At 39.3% G+C, this 26,182-nt stretch overlaps 1 protein-coding gene across 2 annotated transcripts; it reads left to right on the top strand.

Moving 5' to 3' along the window:
• Positions 1-57: 57 nt before the first annotated feature.
• Positions 58-25,957, top strand: LOC111580671 (endosome/lysosome-associated apoptosis and autophagy regulator family member 2-like). 2 transcript variants are annotated; one of them, XM_023288518.3, is made up of 22 exons: positions 58-365; positions 5,303-5,423; positions 6,240-6,429; positions 6,511-6,658; positions 8,080-8,169; positions 8,247-8,352; positions 9,054-9,203; positions 11,011-11,099; positions 12,034-12,214; positions 14,125-14,253; positions 14,632-14,722; positions 16,071-16,173; positions 16,344-16,481; positions 17,020-17,292; positions 17,976-18,149; positions 19,101-19,290; positions 19,369-19,465; positions 19,545-19,646; positions 20,750-20,876; positions 22,695-22,873; positions 24,629-24,791; positions 25,570-25,957. In XM_023288518.3, the coding sequence occupies exons 1-22, from the start codon at positions 264-266 to the stop codon at positions 25,639-25,641; spliced, it is 3,015 nt and encodes a 1,004-aa protein (XP_023144286.2). In that variant the 5' UTR covers positions 58-263; the 3' UTR covers positions 25,642-25,957. The 2 variants fall into 2 exon arrangements, with proteins under 2 accessions (XP_023144286.2, XP_035812350.2); XM_035956457.2 differs by having other exon boundaries at positions 210-365; positions 5,307-5,423.
• Positions 25,958-26,182: the final 225 nt, after the last annotated feature.

Below are 26,182 nucleotides of genomic sequence, written 5' to 3'. Positions count from 1 at the left end.
TTGTGATGTTTTGTACTCTACATTGTTTTTTTTTCAGAAAATACACGAAATGAAGGACAGCGTTTTATTGTGAAAGCGGAAACCGGACGTGTCCGTGTCAGAGTACGTTATTGACGCTGGTGGTCGGAGGAGGAGGGCGGCTGACGGACAGGCGGCCACGGCGCATCAATGACGGGGACACCTCTCCGGCTCTCACCGCTCGGCCTCTTTCATGTTCGTGGCTCCAGGCAGCGGACCGGCGGCTGTTTGTGACCGAGCTGAGGATGTGGGAGCCGGTGTGGGCCTCCTGGTTCTCCCGCTGCCTAGTGCTCGTCATCAGCGCGCACACATCAGCGTCCGTCGGAGACCTGCGGCCGTGCGATAAGGTGAGCGTCTTCACTGTTTTATTATTATTCTCATTAATATCTCCTCAGCCGTGATTTCACTGCAATAAATACAAGCGAGAGGTAGATAGGTCTCAGCAGGGTCCTCATTGCTCTTTTTTTATTTTGTTTACCTATTTTAATGCGGCAACAATTCAAGAAAATGGCCATGCGTGCAGGAATAAACATCCAGATTAGATCCAGAAGGCTTCTTCCATATGCACAATAATAAAAAATATTTTAAAAAATCACTGCCGCTGCTGCAGGTGTGGATCTATGCGGTCCTTCTCACACTGTTGATCGGCTTAAAATGCCCTTCTTGTTGACTATTAACACGCTGCATAACGAGATGACGCCGTCTGCTGGCCTCCGTCCCTCACCCTGAGCACCCTCCTGCCTGCGGCCAGCCCGGCCAGGATTACCCGCTGAGGAAGAGACCGAACCGGGCTGCTGCTGTCAGGGTGTCAGTCATCATCAGATGGTGTATTTTTGCTTTTTTGACCTGTATTATATAGAAAGAGTTGAAGTGAGACGTGTCACTACAGGAATGAAATGAACCAAATCCTTGCCATGAGCGGGACTCGAACCCGAGGCCGGTGGAGGAGGTGGATTTGTAACTTTGGTCCAACGATCACGGTCCTTAACAGTTTTTTTCGTGTTTTTTAGCGAAACTCAGTTGCTTTCTGGCCAAACATTTTGATTAGAAAAGCAATAATACTATTTTACTAATCAGTTTTATATGAAGCTACAGTTAGCAACCAGTTCGTTTAGCTTAGTGCAGACTAAACATAACAGTTAGCTCAATGGCTAACTACAACATAATTAAGATTTTTTTTTTTAAATTTGACTATTAATATGTTGTCCAATGAGTTTTCCAGGTGTTGTAGATGGACTTTGCTACATTCAGAATACCTTTAGAAACCCAAGCTAATAGGCTAGCTTTTAGCGGCTAAGAGGTGAACAGGTGCAAGCTTCTGCTTTTAAACATATCAAAAACTTGATATTTCTTTTCACTTTCAATCTCTCCCTTCATATTTGCGTTTTATTTCAGAGTAACTAGATTTGTTCTCTACAGGATTGAAACGTCACAACCATCTAGACGTTCTTCATCTTTATAGTTGAGACAGGAAGTACAGCTAGCAGCCAGTTAGCTTAGCTTAGCACAGACTAAACATAACAGTTAGCCTAGCTTATAGGTCACAACCTTAAATGGCTGACTACAAAGTAATCAAAGTTTTAAAAAATATTGTCTATTAATATGTTAACTAGTGAGTTTTCCAGGTGTTGTACATGGACTTTTCTACCTTCGAATATTTCTTTTCACTTTCAATCTCCCCCTTAACATTTGCACTGATAAGTGTATGTGTAACTTGACATTTTATTTCAGAGTAACAAGATTTGTTCTTTACAGGATCAAAATGGCACAACACTCTAGATGTTCTTTATCTTTATAGTTACCTTTATTGTTCGTTGTCTTTAGTTTACATTTTTTCATACTGTGTTTTATTAAGGATGTAATGAACTTTATGCCCATTTCAGACATACAGTCTTTCTGTTAATCTGATAGCATCTAAATATGTAAATCACTCTGCTTACTTTTCCCTAAAAGTTACGACGGCAAACATACTAGGATAGATGCGGTAACATCTCAGCATCACTCTTAACATGCCACAAGCCTGAACTGCCTGCCATCACATTACTAGATCAACAAGAAAAGGTAATTTAAGTTGTGTCAAGTGATTTAGTGAAGGCTTTTTCCACATTTGGTCACCAGTATTGGTGACTACAAAGACAGTTTGCATTCCAAAATCACTAAACACCTGGGCGACAGTTTCAGATCCATCAGGCTACAAACTGAATACAAATACAGCTCACATTAATGAAACTCACCAATACTTAATGCAATTTTTTTCTTTTGTTTTTGACATAATGTTAGCAGCAGCTTTAGATTGTTGCTTCCAGCTGTTTGTAGAAGTTGTAGATTAAATACCTGCAGCATCAAACGGTAACAAGATCTATATGAATGTTTTCGAAGTGAGAGAGGGACCAATAGTGCTGGTAACATCATTAATTACTTAGGATTATAAATTATTGTGAACATGGACGTAGGATTATTTCGGGATAAGATCTGACAACAAGCCCCATTTCAACTGAGTTGGTTCCAGTTCTAGTTCGGAGCCAGTGCTGACTTAGCACCAGTTCTTTGTGTTTCCACCACCTAAGCACTGGCTCCAGGCTCCATAAACTGGTGCTTTTCAGGCACCAACTCTTTGCTGAGCCAGAGTTAAAAGCCGAGTATATCACTGGGTGGGGCTAAATACTCACTATCTACTAACAGTTAGATTTTTTGTTTCTGGATCACAATGTAGGCTTGCAAAGTCAGGCACTTGCATGGTTACGATTTGCGAACGTTGTTGAACGGCTACACATGCAGTGATGTACTGACTGAATCCAGTTGTTCATCGCTGTCAGTCTGTTAAATCAATAAAAACATGCTCCACCCTGAATCTAGGAGCTGCTCACCCACTGGGAGCACTTCTAATTATTTATATTAGATTAGATATAGCTTTATTGTCAACAAAATACAGTGTAGCATTAAAGCAGATGATACAAGGAGTAGCAAAATTGTTAACAAATGTACAAAATAATGCAAGAGGTTATGAGACTAAGAAGGGATGTATATGAAAAAAAGCAGAATAATATAAAAAAAAATTCAGTGTCTCTGGCCGTCATGTGGCTCTGTTAGTACAGTGTGAAGGTGCCAAGAAAAACAGGGCTCTGGGTGTGATATAAACAGCAAGCAGTTACGTAACATGCACAGTTGAGCATGGTGAGAATGTTTTTGTTGTCCACAGATGATCTAAATGTAGCTGTAGACACAGAAGAATCACAATTTCAGGGTTTTTAAAAACACAAAAAGCAAAAAACGGTGGATGTTTTTGGCAAAAACAGAAACATTAGAGCCCATGTTTCCTGTTTGGGTCCCGTCACATCCTTAGACCTCCACAGGATGGCTCTTTGTGGTGCTGAATTTTATCCCCTGTCCCCTCTCGCTTCCTCCCATCAGTCTCCATGACGACCACCGTCAGTCACCCGGGAGACCGGCGGAGCAGATTAGCCCATGTCCTTTTCTATCAATCTCACCTTTCTACCCCCTCCCTCTGTCAACACATTAGCACCAGCCCTCCTGTGTGTGCATCAGGTTTCTACATGATAATGAAGTGGTTTCTACGCAGGCAAATACGCAATTTGTATGTTTGTTTGCATGCAGGAGGAGAGGGGGTGCAGCATGAATGGTTGTGTTTGTTTCTGCAGCGAGGTGACGGTCATTTAGAAGAGCTTGTCTTATCTGTACAGCACACACTGAAAACCATCTCTGCTACCGATTAACTCCCTGTTAGACACACTGCGGGTCGTTTCTGCAATTGTTTCGGTTTAATTAGCTGTTTCTTGATCCTCCACTGCCACCAGTCGCCTGCACACGCCGCTGATTTGTCTGCCCAGATGAACAGCAGGTTCGGGGGAGGACATGGAGATCTGCCAGAGCAAGGCTTTGGACTCAAAAAAAAAAAAAAGTTGCAATAAAAGTGCAAAGCGTGTCCTACTTCTGGGTCTTATTCTCAACGTCAAAAAGTCCCATCAGGATTTCCAGAAAGATGCAGGTTGCAGGTTTCATTCAACCAGAAGTCCAAAACCTGGAAATATTTAGTTTATTATCATTAAAAAAAAAAAAAAAAAATAGAAAAATTGCAAATCCCCAAAATTTTAGACCAAGATACTAAAGCATATTTACAATTTTTACAAGTAATCAGTGATCAGTTCTGCTTAATTTTCTGTCAGTTCAATGATAAATAGTAATAACTGATTTATTCATTTAAGCTCTATTTTGTTACTGTTTATATATATATACACACACACACACACACACACACACACACACACACACACATACATACATACACATACATTTATATGTTATGTCACTAGTGAATGATTTTATGTCAAAGAAAAAACTCGTTGGTTTCAATGGGGTCTTTGCACCACTGGGTGCTCTGATCCTAGCTCAGAAGAAAAAAGGATAATACACAATAGGAGGTCAAATGTAGAGAAGTAAATGAACAAAAACTTTCACTGCAGCACAGGACAGACTCTCAGTTGTCATCTCTGGTTCTGTTTGGTCTATCTGCAATGTTTCTCTTCAAACATTCGTTAGAAGTCGCTTTGGGCAGAATGGTCGTCTGTATTAACGTACAATCAGTTCAGACAACGAGCAGCTGTCCTTGGGAAGAAGCGACTGTACACATGACCTGCTCTTAATGGACCATTAGTGTTCCAGCAGTTGGTTGGTTGCCATGGTGATTGGGGTCGGCCATTACTTTCACCCTGGAACCCTCCATGTTCTCTTTTGTACGTCCGGCTTTTGTTTGTTGTGGAACCGCGGCAGATTTGTGCTCTTAGCAGTATTTTAGAGTCCACATCTTTGCCCATGTTGCTGAAGGTTGTTGGGGCTGTATCCATGGTCTTCATCATGGCCTTCTTCATCATAGAGATACAAATACAACATGATCAAGTCTCACAAACTTTGACTAATTCTAAATCGGTTGGCTGTATTGATTATCTAGAGGTTTAATTAGCAATTTGAGTTAAGTTTGTGACCAACGTGTATTCTATGTTAAGTACAAAGCTTAATGGTTGTCCAGCATCTCACCCAAATCAATGGACTGACCAAACATCCAGAAAGATACTGACTGAAACACACAAATGGGATGGATTATTGATCTGTGTGTGTGTGTGTGTGTGTGTGTGTGTGTGTGTGTGTGTGTGTGTGTGTGTGTGTGTGTGTGTGTGTGTGTGTGTGTGTGTGTGTGTGTGTGTGTGTGTGTGTGTGTGTGTGTGTGTGTGTGTGTGTGTGTGTGTGTGTGTGTGTGTGTGTTGTGCAGACAGACTACTACTACCAGTACACAGAGTGTGATGGAACAGGATCACGATGGAGGGTTGCCATCCCCAACAGTCCAGGCTCCTGCTCGGACCTTCCACCTCCAAGCAGAGGAACAGACTGCTGTAAGTGCAGCTTCAGTGTGTTTCTGTTTTTACCTGGGTCAATATATAATAGCAGGACTTTTTCTATCATAGTTGACATTTTTGCTGTTTTTAGCCCTAAAATAAACATGGCCGCCTATAACCAAACACCACATGACATTTTTAGAGAAAGAAAACCGGGACACAAAATGGCAAAACAGAGACACAAAATGACAAAAACGAGACAGAAAATGACATAATGAGATATAAAACGACAAAAACGAGACTCAAAGTGACAAAAACAAGACATAAAATGACAAAACAAAGATATAAAATGACAAAAATGAAACACAAAATGACAAAAACGAGACAGAAAATGACAAAAATGAGACACGAAACGACAAAACCGAGACGCAAAATGACAAAAACGAGACAGAAAATGGCAAAAATGAGACACGAACCGACAAAAATGAGACACGAAATGACAAAACCGAGACACAAAATGACAAAAACGAGACATAAAATGACAAAACCGAGACACAAAATGACAAAAATGAGACACATTATTATTTAGCTCATTAGAAGGTGGTTGTTATTAAATTTGGACGGTTATTTAGTTGACATTTTAGTGATATCCAGTCATTTTTGTTAAGTGATTGTTTCCATAATAAATAATTGTGGAGTTTGTAAAGACATGATCTTAATGAACAGAAAAACCTTTTTTTTTTTTTTTTTTTTTTTTTACTTTTAATAAAAATGTATGCAGGATATATCCCATGGACTTGAAAAAAAGTTTTCGGACACCCTTAAAATTTTACACAATCTCAAATATTATCATGGAATCTATTTTTCCTTCAGCCTTCTCCTGTCCGGCTGGGAAGTTTCTGGAGATGTCCAGTCAGCAGTGCACACCATGTGTAGCCGGTTCCTACTCTCTGGGCAGCGGCCTCCGTTTTGACCAGTGGGACGCCATCCCTGCCGGCTTCACCAGCCTGGCCAGCTTCCTCGATGCAGGGCCCAACGGAGAGGACATTCGGGCCTGCAACAGGTGAAGACGCCGTTGTTAGGCAGATAAACCTGAGGAGAAGTATGGAGGTGTCACTATCGCCCTGTTTTGTCGTCGTTGCAGCTCGTCGTGGACGCCGCAGGGTGTTTATCTGGAGTCTAACCGTGACGAGTGCACAGTGTCCCTGGTTTACGCCGTCCATCTGGAGAAACAAGGATCTGTTTCCTTCACCTACCAGTACCCCGACAACAACATCGTCTTTGAGTTCTATGTAAGTGTGTAGAATCAGAGGCTGTCGTTTTTCTGATTTCACAGTATATTAGTGCTGTCAAATGATTAAAAGTTTTAATTAGATTAATTGCAGGGTTGCTGTGGATTCATTTCGATTAATCATAATTAAATATCAGTCAGTTTTAATCTACATTAAATGTGTTACATTTTGCACGAGCAAACAGACTCATGAAAGAAGGATAGAACCAACACTGTAAAAAATGTCGATTTTTTTTCTCTTGAAAAAATACATTTCCTGACTCCTGCACGGTTTTTAATGGAAAAATGTCATAATATGTGTAACATTACTGTAATTTTTGTATTTAATTCTCAGAAAGAATACAGTTTTTCCCAGTTAAATGCACATATTATTGTGCTGGTAATGGAAACATGCCGCAATATTTATAACAAGTAACATGGCAATATCTGCATTTATTACCTGTAAAAAATACAGTTGGTCAAATTGATGTACTTCTGTGTTAATAACAGATATATGCTTTAATATTTATGACAGCTTTAACTGCAATTTTTGCTAAAAATACATATATTTAATGTTAACTACACTAACTGTTGTGCTGATGATGGAAAAATGCTTTAATATTTATCATAAGTTACACAAATGTTATTTTATATAGAATTTTCATGTAAATTTTTGCAATATTTAAAGGTTAAAACTTTTTTTACAGTATAATTTGGACTGAAGCACATGTTTTAAGCCTAAAATCAACAATATCAGTACATTTCTTTCCCCTAAATGTAGAAAATGTTTTACCATATAAATATATGTATCATTTACATTTCCCACTGAGACGGCCAACATGCTGTTTAGCGTCTTCCATGTTAAATTCTTCCTTGTTTCCAGCCAGTAAAAATAATTTTATGTAAACGATAATCTATAACAGCTGCAGTAAAATCTGCCTACGTGTACTTCATTTTTGTAGAGGTTTTATTTTTAATTCATGGGTTTTTTTCAGCTTAAAAAAAGAATACATCAAACAAACAGTTTAATATTTTGGGAAAAACCCTCATGGAAGGGATTCTTGTTCGCTGGCTAAATACGAAGCTACAGCCAGAATTAGCTTAGCTTAGCATAAAGGAAATGGCGGAGCAGCTAGTCTGTCCAGATTTAACAAAAACAGTCTTCCGACATCTGTAAAGTTCAGGAATAAGCCCATGATATTTAGTTTTGTAGACAAACTGAAGTGTAGAACAGGTTGTATCAGAAAACCTTGTGACGCTAAACCCAAGATTGTTTCATATTGGATGTGCAGATGTTAACCTTGTAATTTAACTCTCAACAAGAATGTAAATATTTCTCATAGTAGTTATGGTCAAAACTCATAACTTCACTTGTTTAATAGTGAATTACTGGTGTATAACAGCAGCTGTTGTGGCTAAACTTCACTGTTATCGTGTGTTTAGGTCCAGAATGAACAGTGTCAGGAAATGGCCCAAACTGATGATCAGAAATGGATTAAATTCACGAACAATGGAGAGTGGGACACACACACTGTGAGTATATGCTGTGTGTGTGTGTTGGTACAGTAATATGAGTCGTATGTGGATCACTGTCCTCGTCTCTGGTTCAGGTGAGCCTGAAATCCGGTACAAACATCCTCTACTGGAGAACCACAGGGATACTGGTGGGCAGGAAGATGGTCAAACCTGTGCTGCTCAGGAACATCCAGATAGAAGGTAAAGTCTTAACCCTCGTGTCGTCCTGCGGGTCAAATTGACTCGGTTTATAGTTTGAAAATGTGGAGGAAAAAAAAAAACTTTCACAGTGAAACTTCTGATGTCCACATTTTCAACATTTTTGGGAAATTTTTGAACATTTTTTGGTGGAAAAAAAGAAATGTTAAAAATGTTTCTTAAGAACATTCATATAAAAATCAACCAAAATCCAGCGAAATTTGCTGGATTTTGGTTGATTTTTTGTGAATGTTCTTAAAGAAAATATTAGAAGTTTTACTGATATATATGGAATCACTTTAGATATTTTTAGAATTTTTTTGGAAGATTTTTACTCATTTTTTGAAAATATTTGCAAGAACTTTCTTTCCAAATTTGGGGGATTTAAAAAAAAAAAAAAAAAACCTTGTAAGGAAAACTTTTAAGGAATTATTGGATTTTTCTTCCTGAAGGTTTTGCAAATTTTCAGAAATTTGGGGAATTTTTTGCAGAATTTTAGAATTCAGACAAGGAAACAATATTTTTTGGTGCCTGTAAATCAAGACAAAAGGAGGGTTAAATATGTGACTCAGACGGACAATGAGACTCTCAAGAACTGAACTATAGTGTTTCTCATTTGTGATGGATCAGCTAAGTTTGAAGAATTCTTTAAAGTGCTACCAATAAGTTCCTGATGGTGTGTGTGTTTCTGCTGCTGTGTCCAGGTGTTGCCTACACATCAGAGTGTTTTCCATGTCGACCCGGCTGGTTCAGCCCGAAGCCCGGCTCCTCCTCCTGTGAGCCCTGTCCCAGCAACACCTACTCTGTGAAGGGGGCGTCCTCCTGCACTTCCTGCCCTGAACACCACTACTCACGTATGTATCGTGTCAGCAGCACATTACCAACACTAAATATTTTTATATATTTAGCCAGATAAAACCCATTGAGATCGGGATCTCTTTCACAAAGGTGACCTGGCCAAGAGGTCAGCAGACATACATCATAAAATGATTACAAAGCGGTGACAGTACAAACTAAGACAACTTGAAGGACACAAACAACAATCAACAATTTAAAATTTAAAAACACAAGCACTGTTCAATGGTCTCACACTGTCTGTCCCTCAGGATAGAACGGAAGGCTCCAAGTGGAATGAATTCAGACAGTTTCAGTTCAGTCTGTAAAGTATTCCATGCCAAGGGGGCGGCAAAGCTGAAGGCTCTTTTTCCAAATTTAGTCTTTACACAAGGAACAGATAAAACAAGAGTAGTGCAAGAATGTAAGTCATTGCAGCTGTTTGTTCTTTGTAATAAAGTGCAAAAATAAGGAGAAATTAAGCCTGAAAGAGCCTTAGATATTAGCTAGCCAATGTGTGCACTCAAAGAAGGCAAGTCTGATTTAAAATACAATTAGACAGTTGGTAACAAATCTCAGTGCCGAGTGAAAAACAGCGTCCAAAGACTGGAGACATTTCGATAAAGCATGTCTCCATAATCAGTTATAGGCAAAAAGGTCACTGTCACTAATTTCTTTCTGACTCTGACAGAGATGCAGGTTTTATTTCTGAAGAAAAACCCAAGCATCACCATAAGTTTAGTGGCCAAGTTGTTAGAATAGAATAAAACCCAAGTACTTGTAATTTAAAACCAGCTCTATAGGTTTTCCTTTTGATGTGACAATATTTTGAATGTTCTGTGGTAGCATCCTAGTTTGAGAGAAAACCATGAGCTTGGTTTTGTCTGTGTTTAAAACCACTTTAAGATCATATAAACGAGACTGGACAACATTAAAAGCAGCTTGTAAAAACTCAAAAGCCTGAGTGAGTGAGGTTGAACAACAATAAATAATGGTGTCGTCTGCATAAAAAATGATACATTGCATTTGACAGGTTGTTACAGAGATTATTTATGTAGATTGAAAATAAAATGGGTCCCAACACTGAACCTTGGGGCACGCCTTTGGTAATGTCCAGAAAAGAAGAGGAAGTTCCAGCGACCTGAACACTGTGTTCTGCTGGAAATATTCTCCCTGAAAACCAAAAAGATTAAAAATGAGTGATTGTGCAACATAAACCTGCATGCATTCTCATATACTCTCACTAGCTAATGTTCTGGTGTTGGCTATATTGGCTGCAAATAGTGGGAAGCAACACAAGACATATTCACCTGCCTCCAGTTTGGAATTTAGCCGAAGCAATCCCCCCTTTGTTGTCTGTTCTACTCAAAATTGAAAACATAATTTAAAAAATAAATAACATGCTGTATTGAAGGAGCCCTAAAAGTAGTAACTGAGATGCTAAAGTCAGTGTAAAAATGTTTACTGAGGTGATAAATCAAGAGAGAAATAAGGTCATTTTTTTCATAGGCTTGTATACAATCTTACTTCAGGAGTTGCCCCCTGCTGGCTGTTAGAAAGAATGTAGGTTCAGGCCTCTACAGTCTATGGAAGAAACAAAAATATAGAGGTAAACACTGGCACTGCTGTCAGGTAAAATCATAAAAGTTCACCGTGTTTCCAGACGATGAGAAGCATGACCTATTTAGGCTAATGACATGCTAATATCTGAGAAAACAGTATGTAAACCAGATTATACCAGAATTAAATGCTGGAACACAAACATCCAGCCAGGTCTGTGTGTCTCTGATAATGTTTAGTCACTCATTGTTTCTCCTCCCTGCTCAGATGAAGGATGGGCTGAATGTAAGGTGAGGCCGCCGTGCTCGGAGAAGGATTACTTCCAGATCCACACGGCCTGCGACAGTGAAGGGAAGGTCAGCAGAACCCGCATGTTTCACATTTCATCCACACTCACCCTTTTACCCTCACAAGGACATACGGGTCAATATATAACTGAGGGACTTTTGAAGTCCATGAATATATCTGCATACATTTTTATTAAAAGTAAAACATGGTTTTTCTGTTCATTATGATCATATCTTTACAAATTCCATAATTATTTATTATGGAAACAATCACTTCATAAAAAATGAGTGGATGTCACTAAAATTTGTCATTTTGTGTCTCGTGTTTTGTCATTTTGTGTCTCGTTTTTGTTGTTTTGTGTCTTATTTTTGTCATTTTGTGTCGTTTTTGTTGTTTCATTTCTCGTTTTTGTCGTTTTGTGTCTCGATTTTTTAGTTTTCTGTCTCGTTTTTGTTATTCTGTGTCTTGGTTTTGTCATGTTCTGTCTCATTTTTGTCATTTTGTGTCTTGGTTTTGTCATTTCGTGTCTGGTTTTTGTTATTCTGTGTCTTGTTTTTTTTTCATTTTGTGTCTCCTTTTTGTCATTTTATGTCTTGTTTTCTGTCTCGTTTTTGTCATTTTGTGTCTCGATTTTGTCGTTTTCTGTCTCATTTTTTTCATTTTGTGTCTCGATTTTGTTGTTTTCTGTCTCGTTTTTGTCATTTTGTGTCTCGGGGAATTGTATAAGAAATAGGAGAAGACTCACATTGTGATGAGGGAAGAAAGGAAAGTGATGAATGCTGAGCTTTGTGGGCATTTTGCATGTCATGTGATCCAGAACTGACATCCTTGGCAGTCGTCCATGTCCTTCACCTGGTCTGATTCACATTTCTGAAAGTGCTGAGTAAGAATGATGACTGCTAAGGAACAGAAAGTCCCTCAGTTGTTGATGGTGGTGTTTGTTTTTTATTAGCAAAGCAAACTTCTCTTTATTAATATTACCATCTGTGGTTTCTGTTCCAGACACAGGTGCTGTATCGTTGGGTGGAGCCAAAGATTTGTGTAGAGAACGTCACGGGGGCCGTAGAGCTTCCTGCGACAGGGCAGAGAGAGCCCTGCCCTCCCTGCAATCCAGGTTATTACAACAGCAACGACTCCACCTGTCTGCCCTGCCCAGCTGGAACCCACTCTGACGGAACCAACGGTAAATCTGCTCATGTGCTGATGTGTTCAGATAATACAGATATAATACAGCTTTTATTCTGGAGTCATCAACACCTTGTTCTTTTGATGTTGCTCCACATTCAGTAACACAAGAAAAGCACTCAGAGAGTGCAGTCCTCCTCCAATGCCATTCATTCCCCCATATGTCAGAAATGCAGCATATTTTTTATTAGTTATTGATGGTCATTTAATACAGATGTACCCACAAATAAAATGACGTTGCGCTGAGCACAGGCGTGTGTTATGCATGTGTACGTTATGTACAGATACCGAATTGTGTGACCTAAATATGTAGCCTGTTTAGCATGCATAAGCTGCTAAGGTTAGTGACTGGTCTCGTGGGGCTTCTGGCGTAGCACCTTGGGCTGGTAGCCTGGCTTCTAGAAAGGATAGTTTACCACCTGAGGTCACTTGGGCACCTGGACTCAGAAACACCCCCACAATTTAATCCATTGTTCGTTGTATCATTTCTGACAGATAAGTCCTGATAAGTCCACAGCGGTGGATTTGTAGTAGGATCACAATCATGTGATTGTCAGCAGGCAGCTGACGTAGTGTTCACTTGTTGTCATGGTTACAGTGACGTTGTGCCGCTATCTCACAATGATACAGAAATTTTTAGCAAATCTGTAGATCCAGACTATAAGCCGCGTCACTGCCAAAATCTAACCACTTGGTCCTTGAGTCATTTCTGACCTTCCCTGAAAATTTCATCCCAATCCGTTGTTCCGTTTTTGAGTAATGTTGCTAACAGACAGATTAACAGACGAACAGACGGACAAACGTAGGCCAATAGTCACATAACTGCACCGCAATCCTTGATGGAGTAATAACAGTTGCGAATAAAAATGAACATAAGTTATGACAAAAGCAGAATACAATTCTTGCATGTGAGCTAATTTTTGCTCGATAATGATTGTTTTCATCAGAGCACTTGCAGATTAAATATCTGTCAATCAATGAACCCTTCTATTGTTTTACACATTCAGGCTACAAACATTAATTTGTTTTCATTTTAAAACAGTTTTAAAACAGTTTTAAAATGAACATGATTTCCCTCTAGACTAGCAATTTTAGTTTTAGAAATGGCCTCACATGACAATTCACACACACAGATCATGTGTGTCATATGGGGCTGATAACCGCTTAAAAAATCCCTTGAATAATAGCATTCTTCCTGTGCATGTAGGCAATAGCAGCATGATAAAATGACTAGTGTCACCTGATCTATAATTACAAATGTGTGTTCCTTTATATAAATTGAATGTTAGATGAATTCTTTTGGCTGCAAATAAATGTGTACAATTGTATGTATTTCTCACTAGGATGACTAAATATAATACTAAATCAACATGGAGAGTTTCAAATATAATACACTCCAAAAACAGAACAACTACTGCAGCCAAAGTCAGGGAGGAAAACTGCAAAAAACTGCAGACTGAGTGCATGTGTGATTAATATGCTTATCAATATCACTGTCCTTTTGTGTACAAGATGCTTGATTGCAAGATTGTAAGACAAAATTTACTGCATTTTCCCTTTATGCTACTCACAAAAAGACAAATTACTTAACAAATTCATCATCAGGTAATAAAATTAACCTATTTTCATGATTTTGGGATGTTGAGGGTAAAGCAGAGACAAAGGGAAGTAAAAACACAAGCAACGCACAAGGGAAAGAGATTTCAAAATGACACAGGAAGTACCAGAAAAGGGACGAAACCCAAAGACAAAGCCACTCTCCATCTGCTCACATAATGAATGGTGTCTGTTTAAGAGGCAAACACAGGCCCTAAAAAGATGCTTCTTATGTAAACAAACTGTTGTCCCATTGGGTAAAGGCATTGTTGGACCTAAATGAATCTTTTGTTGTCTTTGTGTGTCCACCAGCATGTGCAGAGTGTCCTGCAGGTACAGAGCCGGTGTTGGGTTATGAGTATAAATGGTGGAATGTTCTGCCTTCCAACATGAAGACGTCCTGCTTCAACGTGGGAAACTCCAAATGTGACGACATGAACGGTGAGGATGATAACACCTGTGGGGCTGGAAATACGCACACCGTACGAAATCGTTTTAGAATTTTATTGATGTCTAGGTCATAAAAAATTGCAGAAAATGCTGCATAAAAGAAAAATGGATCATCCAATTACAATGCAGTTGCTGGGAAACCTTTGGTCCTGTCATTCATGTAGATGTTATTTGGACATCATAGAGCTTTCAATTGTATCACATGGTCTTCATCAGCAGATGGAGACAGATCAACTGTCTTTTTATGAAGGTCATGTGAAATGGCTCACCGACTGTTAAATCCAAATCAATTTTGCATAATGTAAAAAAAAAAAGCTGTAATCTTGAATCAGTGGTGTGTTATGTGTCTACATCTTGTCTGTTGCTCAGGATGGGAGGTTGCAGGAGACCACGTTCGCAGCGGAGCAGGCAGTTCAGACAACGACTATCTCATCCTCAGCCTGCATGTCCCTGGCTTCAAGTACGTTTCTGTCTACAAAAGCTGTGTTGGAAAATCTGTTAACAATGTAAAACAATAAAAAACAAGAAAAGCACTCAAAGAGCGCAGTACTCCGGCAAGGCTGCTCATCCCCTCATATGGCAATGTCAGAAATGCAGCATTTGTTTATTAGTTATTGATGATCAGAAATCACAGATTGTATCCACAAACAAAATGACCTTACACTGAGCACAAGTGTGTGTTCTGCATGTGTACGTTATGTACAGATACCAAATCACGTGACCTAAATATGTAGCGGGCGGGAAATTGATGGGACTCGGAAACACCCCCACAATTTAATCAATTGTTTCTTGTATCATTTACAATGGATAAGTCCTGATAAGTGATGGATTTGTAGCAGGATCACAAACGTGATCGTCAGCCACTACTGCCGCTACCTCGTAATGATACAGAAATCTTTAACAAATCCGTGGATCCAGACTATAAGCCGCATCACTGTCAAAATCTAATCACTTGGTCCTTGTGTCGTTTCTGACCTTCCCTGAAAATTTCATCCAAATCCGTTAGTCCATCCATCCATCCTCTTCCGCTTATCCAGGGTCGGGTCTTGGAGGCAGCAGATGAAGCAGGTCATTCCAGACGTCCCTCCTCTCAGCAACACTTTCCAGCTCTTCCTGGGGGATCCAAGGCGTTCCCAGGCCAGACGGGATACATAATCCCTCCAGCGAGTTCTAGGTCTGCCTCGGGGTCTCCTCCCAGGTGGACGTGTTCGGAAAACCTCCAAAGGAAGTCTCCCCGGAGGCATCCGAATCAGATGTCCAAACCACCTCAACTGGCTCCTTTTCACTCCAAGCTCCCTCTGGATGTCTGAGCTTCTCCCCCTATCTCTAAGGCTGAGCCCAGCCACCCTATAGAGGAAGCTCATTTCAGCTGCTTGTATCCGTAATCTCATTCTTTCAATCACTACCCAGAGCTCATGACCATAGGTGAGGGTTGGAACGTAGATGGATTGGTACATCGAGAGCTTCGCCTTGCTGCTCAGCTCCCTCTTCATCACGACGGTTCGATACAACACCTTCATTACTGCTGACGCTGCACCAATCCACCTGTCCATTTCTTACTCCATTTTTCCATCAGTCATGAACAAGATCCCGAGATACTTAAACTCCTTCGCTTGGGGAAGCAACTCCCCTCCAACCCGTTCGTCCGTTTTTGAGTAATGTTGCAGACAGACAGACAGACAGACCAACACCGATTGTCACATAACTCTGCCGCTTTCCTTGGCGGAGTAACAGAGTAGGAAGCAGTATTTTTGTGTGGGCTCATGTTCATGGTGTACCTACTAAATCTTGTTTTTGTTTCATGGCAGGGTTCCAGCGTCACTTTCAGGGATGACCGGCAGTGAGTTTGGCCAGATAACCTTCGTGTTCGAGACCATCTGCTCTGCCGACTGCGAGCTCTACTTCATGATGGTGTGTGCTTCATCCAAGTGTGTTTGTTTGGAGCAGAAAGTAGTCATTAGGTGACTGGTTTCACCGCTGAGCCAGAATAGCCAGGTTGTGTCACTGAGGTGGAATTTCTGGCCATGTTGTGGGTGTTGTTGGTCAGTAATTTAACCCTCGTTTCTGTGTTTTCCCTGCAGGATGTGAACAGGAAGAGCACCACAGTGGTGGAGTCCTGGGAGGGCAGTCAGGGCAAACAGTGGTACTCACACAGCATGACCAGAAACGCCTCCGTTACGTATACGTGGGCCTTCCAGAGGACGAACCACGCTCTAGATGTGAGTGGAAACACATCCATGGAACACGTCATCACTCACATGGGCCTCATTTTTGTTTAGTATTTCTCACATACTGGCTTGTTTCAAGGTCCTCAGAGTTTAGAAAAAAAGGACTTCAGTGGTCCTATGACTTTTTGTTTAGAGCTATCATGAGGTTTTGTCTAAAATATCTTAACTCAGGGGTTTTAAACTTATTTTATTCAAACTCGTGTCCAGGCTACATAAAAATACTTCTCAAACAGTACCAAACACAAAATATCCACAACACACCAACAGTACAATGATACAACATGTTAGCATTTAGCTTCAAGCCGCCATGGCTAGGTTCAGAGCTGCTAGCATGGCTGTAAGGTGTCTTATTAGCCTTGTCATGTCACCAGTTTTCTTGATTTTTGTGCTGTACAACATAAAAGAACTGAAAATAAATTCTCATTCGTATTAGCAGTGTTGTTAAAGTGTGTCCAAAATAAGAGCCTTATAGCGTATGATGACAGTGAAAATGAATGCCGTTTATCTAAAAGACATATTTTACTTCTAGGTTCGTAGTTATGTGAGCGACATGGTGAAGCTCTACTCCATCAGTGTGACCAACGTTCTGGACGGGGTGGCGTCGGCGTGTCGGGCCTGTGCTCTGGTACCGCAGAACTCCCAGCGGGCCGGCTCCTCCTGCGTTCCCTGCCCGGCTGGTTTCTACATCGACAGAGACACCAACAGATGCCAGGAGTGTCCGCCCAACACACACCTGGCAGGAAGACACACCTATGGCCAGGACGCATGTGTCGCATGTGGACCCGGAAGCATCAGCAACAAGGTGGAAAAACCTGCTTTCATCCTTCCTCACTCTGGGTTTGGACTTTTTAACACCTGTACCAATACAATACCTGAGTCTGAACACTTGTTCTAATGCATTATATCAAAAAATAGTTTCACTACATAGACATCTGATTATATAACGGAGGAAGTCAAAACCCACCGGCAGTTGTGAAAGGCATGCTATATTTTTAAAAAATCATCAAAGTTACACTATTTATCAGTACCAAAACTAAAAAAAGTATCTGATTTTAAACTTTCTAATGACAAACATTGATCAAATCCATGCTGAAAATCATATCTCTCATAATCACTTCATTCTACATGTCTGCGTGCCAAAAACAAGTCAATTACTCTAACTAGGTTCTGTAAAAAAAACTAAAAATTGCATTCCTATGTGCAACAGTAAAGCCCTATTCACACGGGATTAGTTTTACCTCGGGACCAATGTTGATTTGTTCCACTGGTTTTAACTGGTTCTACTGGTTCCTTCTGGTTCTAACTGGTTCCAATGACTGTAACTGGTTCCACTGGTCCTGACTGGTTCTACTGGTTGCAGCTGATTGTAACTGGTATCAGCTGGAACCAAAACCAACCAAACTTTAAACCAGTATTGATTATTGTTGTCCAGTTTGATCATTTCTGGCTCGTGGTTGAGAGTTCTCACGTTTCGTTCTGTTGCAGGAACATTCTCGTTGCTACAGCGACTGCTCCTTCACCCACACCGAGAACAACCGAACGCTGACGTTTGACCTCAGCCCTCTGAGCGACGTGGCCTCGCTGACCATCGGGCCGAGTTTCACCTCTAAAGGCACCAAATACCTCCATCTGTTCAACATTAGCCTGTGTGGCCACGAGGTGATTCACTCATACCTGATTTATCCTCAGATTGGCGACAGGTTTTAGTATCACTGTCATTCTTAATATTAAATATCATCATATTTTATTGTGTTTTTAGTTCTGACCTTTTACTGAATATGTTATGTTTTTTGTTGTGCGTAGATTGGTGTCATATAATCTGAGACTGGCTATTTGTTTAATTTTATTCGTAAAATGACAATATTAAGCCTCATGTCTGATATTGTGTGACACATTAGACCAGTGGTGTCAAACTCATTATAGTTCAGGGGCCACATTCAGCCCAGTTTGATCTCAAGTGGGCCGGACCAGTTTTTACTATATGATCAAAATGACAAAAATCAGATGAAAAAGACAAAAAAAACAACAAAAACAAGACAAAATATTGCAAAAATGAGACACAAAATGTCAAAAAAAATGAGACAAACAACACGAAATATAACAAAAAATTAGACAAACAAGTTACAAAGCAAAGGAAACATAAAGCGACAAAAACGAGAAGCAAAATGGCAAAACCATGCGATGAAAGACAAAAAAAAGACAAAAAACAAGACAAAATATTACAAAAATGAGACACAAAATGACAAAAGAACAATCTAGTATTTTACTTTATGATCAAAACAACTTGTCATGCTCTAGAAATGATTTTAAATTTATAGTTTTACTAATTTACAATCTGCAGTTAATGTCTTCTCTGTAATTTTTACACTTTGAGGGCCGGATTGGACCCTCTGGAGGACCGCTTTTGGCCCACGGGCCACATGTTGGACAAACCTGCATTAGATGAATAAAATATTCCAGTAATTTGATGAATTGTTTCTGTATCTTGTCCTAAAGATCCAACAGTGGAAATTGTGAAAGAAAATCAGACTTTTTTTCTAACACCTGTCACCCAGTGTGACATATGAAGCGTAACTATAGCAACTGACAGGTAATTTTCTGTCTTCTCAGGGGAGGCGAGCTGCTATCTGCACTGATAATGTCACCGATGTCTCCAGTAAAGACGACCAGAGCGACTTGTCTCAGTTCGTCAACTCAGTGGACAGTTTCATCTGTCAGTCAACCATCATCCCGGCTGATGGGCGGGGCTTCAGGATGGCCATTTCCTCCCAGTCCATCGGCCTCGCAGACACTTTCATCGGTATTAGACCCACATGGCTCATGGATCATTGATAGTCAGCTGGTAAACACTGCTTCAGTGTCTGTCTTTGTTTTTTAGGAGCAACTGTAGACGCCGTTCTTAATGGAGTGAACGCTGAACCAGATCTTTTCCCAGAAAGTTCGAAGAATGTTCCAGACATCAACTTCTTCTACAGGTACAGAAGGAAAAACAGAGGCAGTGTTTGTGTGTTTTTGTTGTGTTTGAGTCCTAAATGTGTCTTTACTTTTCTTCAGGTCAACGCAGGCGACGGCTTCGTGTGATCAGGGTCGAAGTTCAGTCATTACAGTTCGATGTAACCCAGAGAAATCTGAACGAGGAGAACTGTCTGTACCCAGGTAGGAGATGGATAGGTGGATGGATGGATGGATGGATGCATGGATGGATTGGTGGATGGATGGATAGATGGATGGATGGATGGATGGATGGATTGGTGGATGGATGGATAGATGGATGGATGGATGGATGATGGATTGGTGGATGGATGGATAGATGGATGGATGGACTATAGATGGATGGATGGACTATAGATGGATGGATGGACTATAGATGGATGGATGGATGGATGGATTGGTGGATGGATGGATAGATGGATGGATGGACTATAGATGGATGGATGGATGGATGGATAGATGGATGGATGGATGGATGGATTGGTGGATGGATGGATAGATGGATGGATGGACTATAGATGGATGGATGGATGGACTATAGATGGATGGATGGATGGATTGGTGGATGGATGGATAGATGGATGGATGGACTATAGATGGATGGATGGACTATAGATGGATGGATGGATGGATGATGGATGGATGGACTATAGATGGATGGATGGATGGACTATAGATGGATGGATGGATGGACTATAGATAGATAGACTATAGATAGATAGATAGATAGATAGACTAAAGATAGACTATAGATAGATAAACGGATGGACGCTTTATAAATCCTGGGGGAAATTCAAGAAATAAATATGATTTTAATCATTTCATTTTTCTTATTTTAGTTACATTAGCTAATATAAGTTTAAACATACAACAAGAATGTTATTATAGAAATGAAGATACACGTTAATTTAGCAATGCAACTAACAATTATATTAATTTGATTAACTATCTATGAATCTGCCACATAGTTTATATTTAGATTTTTAAAACATGAAAAAACAAACAATAGTCCAAAACAAAAATTACTCTTATTTACACTGAAACCATCTAATTTTGCTTAAAAATTACAGAAAGAAAGAACTGATTATTTTTTTCAGTGTTAAAGTGTATTTTTCCTGCACACAGTCTTTAGAGGGTGACAATTGACATCATTAGTGATTTGAAATTCAAATGTACGAGATGAACTGTGAAAATACCACACCATTATAAACTACATAATGTAAGTAAATGAGAAGAAATGCAGTGTATTGATGTGTGTGTTTGTCCAGCTCGTGTCCTGCAGGAACATGTGACGGATGTCTGTTTAACTTCCTGTGGGAGAGCTCCAGCGCCTGTCCACGCTGCACCGAGGACGACTACCACCAGATAGAAGGAGCGTGCAAAGGAGGCGTCCAGGTAGCACTTAGACTCCTCCCACAGCTCATTCATCTCATAGAACACTTTAGTCTGCAGCACTTCTGGCTACATTTCAGATCAAGTGTTTCTGGACAGCTGCACAGTGGCTCGGTGGTTAGCACTGTCGCCTTGCTAGAGGCTAGAAGATCCCCGGTTCGCGTCCCGGCTTTCCCGGGATCTTTCTGCATGGAGTTTGCATGTTCTCCCTGTGCATGCGTGGGTTTTCTCCGGGTACTCCGGCTTCCTCCCACAGTCCAAAAACATGCTGAGGTTAATTGGAGATTTTAAACTGTCCGTGGATGTAAATGTGAGAGTGATTGTTTGTCTCTATATGTAGCCCTGTGACAGACTGGTGACCTGTCTAGGGTGTTTCCTGCCTTCACCCTGAGTCAGCTGGAATAAACTCCAAACCCCACGACCCTAATGAGGATTAAGTGGTGCACAGATCAGGAGTGTCAAACTCATCTTAGTCCAGGTTCCACATTCAGCCCAATCTGATCTGCAGTGACCAGTAAAATGACAGCATAATAACCTAGAAATAACCACAACTCCTAATTTTTCTTTGTTTTAGTGCCAAAAAATACATTCTGAAAATGTTCACATTTAAGGAATTATCTTTTTACAAAACATCAAGAACAATCTGGAATTTCTGAAGAAAAATAAATAAAATTTCAACAATATTATGCCTCAGTTTGTCATTTCCATAAAATATATTACAAAAATGAGAAACAAAATGACAAAAAATTAGAGAAACGACACGAAACAAAACGAGACAAAAAATTTGACAAAAAAGTTACAAAGCAACAAAAAAATGGACAAACGACAAAAACGAGACAAAAAAATTACACAAATGAGACAAACGAGATCAAAAATGACAAACGCGAGAAACAAAATGACAAAAAAGTAGACACAAACAGAAGTGACACAAAAAAACAACACAAGTGTACTTTTGTTGTTTTGTATCTCATTTTTGCAATATTTTGTCGTGTTTTTGTTGTTTTTTGTCTTTATTTTCATTCATTTGTCTCATGTTTTTCCCTTGTGATTCCTTTTAGTCTTGCTTGCTTTTTGTCTTATTTTTGTCATTTTGTGTTTTGTTTTATTCGTTGTTTTGTGTATTGTTTTCATCATTCTGTGTTTGTTTGCATTGTTTGTCTATTTTATTGTCATTTGTCCATTTTTTGTTGCTTTGTACCTTTTTTGTCCAATTTTTTCTCTTGTTTCGTCTTGTTTGTCTCATTTTTTTTTATCATTTTGCGTCTCATTTTTGCAACATTTTGTCTTGATTTTGTTGTATTTCTTGTCTTTTTTGTCTGACTTTTGTCATTTTGATCATAAAGTAAAATACTATATCATTCAGTTCCAGATATCTGTGACTAAATGTTGCGTTTCTTTGTAGACACTCTGTGATCTGGAAGTTGTAATGTGGAAATGATAAACTGAGGAATAATGTTGTTGACATTGAACTTATTTTTCTTAAAAAAATTTCAGGTTGTTCATGATGTTTTGTAAAAAGATAATTCCTTAAATGTGAACTTTTTTGCACTAAAACAGAGGAAACATTAGGAGTTGTGGTTATTTACAGGTTATTATGCTGTGATTTTACTGGTCACTGGAGATCAGATTGAGCTGAATGTGGAACTAATCTGAACTAGAATGAGTTTGACATCTCTGGTTTAGACTGTTAGAAAACATAAAACACAGCTAGAAGCGTCTACCTGCCAAATGAAAGGCAGAACTTTCACGAGGGCTCGGCTACTGAACTGAAGTTAGACAAACTCTTCATGAGATCTCTTTAAAATACCTTCATCTGAACAGGAAACTCTGTACGTGTGGAACGAGCCCAAGCTGTGCACCAAAGGTGTGTCTCTGCCTCCTCGAAGCTCCGCCCCCTGCGAGGCCATCGCCCTGTGGCTGAAGGTCGGGGTCGGAGGCGGGGCCTTCGTGGCCGTGCTGCTCATCTCCCTCACCTGCTATTTCTGGAAGAAAAACAAGAGGTGAGAGTCGCCGACCACACACCAGCATCAGCCTCAGTCCAGACCAACACGCTCATTAAGGTTACCTGAACAGGTATTTAAAGGTGGAGACGTCAGCATCTGTCGTCAGCGGCAGGAAAGGATCAGATGCTCTTCTCATGGAGGGTTTGGTAGTTCTGTGTTTCCTACACTGATTGTCTGGTGACATCACTTCATATTCTACCTTTTATAGTTTCCATCATCTCAAAATGTAACCTGTGAGTTTGTGTGTTTGTTTTTGATTTGGGGAATACTACAACAAAAAATGTAATAGCATCATTAGAACCACTTTTATCAAATAAACCAAAAAATTTAAGCTTAAAATTATGACACTGTAGTTGAACATTTAGAGCAGAAGTGTCAAACTCATCTTAGTTCAGGTTCCACATTCAGCCCAATCTGATGTCCAGTAACCAGTAAAATCACAGCATAATAACCTATAAATAACCACAAAACTCCAAATGTTTCCTTTGTTTTAGTGCAAAAAAAGTACATTCTGAAAATGTTCACATTTAAGGAATTATCTTTTTATTAAACATTATGAACAACCTGAAATTTCTGAAGAAAAATAAGTTCAATTTCAACAACATTCAGCCTCAGTTTATCATTTCCACATTACAACTTCCAGATCACAGTGTGTCTACAAAGGAACACAACATTTAGTCACATGTATCTGGAACTGAATGATGTAGTATTTTACTTTATGATCAAAATGACAAAAGTCAGACACAAAAAACAACAAAAACAAGACAAAATATTACAAAAATGAGACAAAAAATGAGACAAATGACATGAAATAAACCAAAAAAGCCACAAAAAATTTGATAGAAAAGTTACAAAGCGACAAAAAAGGGGCAAAAACGAGAAAAAAAATTGCTGAAATGACACAAACGAGATAAAAGAAAATGACAAAAAAAAAACACAAGTGAGACAAAAGAAACACAAAATGGCAAAAACGACACACTAAACAATGAATAAAGCAAAACACAGAATGACAAAAATAAAACAAAAAACACAAGCAAGACAAAAAGGTAACACAAAACGACAAAAACCAGAAACAAAACGACCATTGTAAGACAAAAAAACAACAAAAACAAGACAAAATATGACAAAAACGAGACACAAAAAGACAAATGAACAATCTAGTATTCTACTTTATGATCAAAACAACTTGTCATGGTCTAGAAATTATTTTAAATTTATAGTTTTACAAATTTCCAATCTGCAGTTAATGTCTTCTCTGGAGTTTTTACACTTTGAGGGCCAGATTGGACCCTCTGGAGGACCGCTTTTGGCCCGCGGGCCTCATGTTGGACAATCCTGGTTTAGGAGAACAAAGTGATTAGAAACAGAGTGGTAATATTACAAGAATGAAGTCAAGAAAATATGAGGAGAAGTAAGAGAAACATTTTTCTAGAAACAAATCTAATGTTTTTGAGAAATAAAATCATACATTCTAGATATTTGATAATATTTGTAAAAGAACAGGCAAAAAGATTATCCAGGAATATCTAGTACTGCAAGAAAAAATATAATAAATAAAAATCCTATATTTTGCAAAACAGAATTTAATGATACAATGGTTTTATTCCTGATAATCACTTAATTGTCAGAAATTTTAAAATACTAAAATGAAAATGAACCGTTACATAATATATGGCATCGGAGAAAAGATTCAGAAACAAGTTCTCCTGGATCCTGTGTGATCTAAATGCCGCTTTGTCTCCTGGTTGTCAGGCTGGAGTATAAGTACTCTCGGCTGGTGATGTCGGCCAACAAGGACTGTGAGCTGCCAGCTGCAGACAGCTGTGGTCTGGCTGAGGGGGAGGAGCCTGATGACGACGTGGTCTACGCCCAGAAACCCTCCCTGCTGGGGAAACTCAGAGCCATCGCCAACAAGGTCTGTACCACTTTCATGTAGCCAGGTTTAGTACGTTACTTTCCTCAGACTGACTGTCAGTAGGTGCATTTTTGTTTTGTGCCTCGTTTTTGTCGTTTTCTGTCTTGTTTTTGTCATTTTGTGTCTCGTTTTTGTTGTTTTGTCTTGTTTTTGTCATTTTGTGTCTCGTTTTTGTTTTGTCTAATTGTTTTGTCATTTTGTGTCTCGTTTTTGTTGTTTTCTGTCTTGTTTTTGTCATTTTGCGTCTTGTTTTTTTGTTTTGTCTTATTTTTATCACTTTGTCTCGTTTTTGTTGTTTTCTGTCTTGTTTTTGTCATTTTGTGTCTCATTTCTCTCATTTCGTGTCTCGATTTTGTTGTTTCATGTCTCGTTTTTATCGTTTTCTGTCTCATTTTTGTCATTTTGTGTCTCGGTTTTGTTGTTTCCTGTCTCGTTTTTATAATTTCCTGTTTCATTTTTGTCATTTTCTGTCTCGTTTTTGTCATTTTGTGTCTTGTTTTATCACTTTGAGTCTCAGTTTTGTCATTTTTTTGTCTCGTTTTGTCATTTTGTGTCTCGGTTTGTCATTTTGTGTCTTGTTTATGTAATTTTCTGTCTTGTTTTTGTCATTTTCTGTCTCATTTTGTCACTTTGTGTCTCGATTTTGTCGTTTTCTGTCTCGTTTTTGTCATTTTGTGTCTCGGTTTTTAATAAAAAATGACTGTCAACTATGTTGCAAAAAGTCCCACAGTTATATATTGACCCTACTCACCCATCTCGTCTGATTTCTGTGTCTAAGCATGAAGGTGGAGAGAGCAGCGAGTCGGTGCAGCTGAACTCCTCCCAGTCTGATCGATGGGTTCTGGGATAAACTGAACCAGCAGAGAGACGGGAGACCAGAGCTGAGTAACGGAGGACTGGTCTGTCAGTGAAAGCTTCACTGTCCTTCTCCCTGTGTCCTTCGACTGCAGACCCAGTTCAGGGACAATCCGGACAACGGCTTTTCCTCCTCGACCCTCGAACACGCAGGAGACGCAGTCCTGCTTTAACGCCATGGAACTGAGAAACATGCTCTTAATGTTTTTTTGTATATTTTGTATTTTTATTTGGTATGTTCTGTTCAGAGTCATGTATTTATATTAATGTTATGATGATACCTTTTATTAAAGTCCTGTTTGGCTTTGGGATTTGTGTGTTTAAAGTATTATTCGTTACAGAATGTCCTCTATTGTGACCAAATCAACTAGCTTGCAGGCAGAGCAGGTGCCAGTTTTATTATTTAGCTACAGGTGTTTCTACCTGGCTGCTGGGGTTCTGTGTATCATTTAGTTTATAGAAATATATGCAATATATTTTACTAAATTAATGTTGTTAAAACCAATATTTTGAAATAGTTTTTCTCTCAAAAACTG

The sequence above is a fragment of the Amphiprion ocellaris genome, chromosome 21 (assembly GCF_022539595.1).
Source record: "Amphiprion ocellaris isolate individual 3 ecotype Okinawa chromosome 21, ASM2253959v1, whole genome shotgun sequence".
Classification (NCBI taxonomy): domain Eukaryota; kingdom Metazoa; phylum Chordata; class Actinopteri; family Pomacentridae; genus Amphiprion; species Amphiprion ocellaris.
This window is presented reverse-complemented; position numbering and strand designations above follow the sequence as displayed.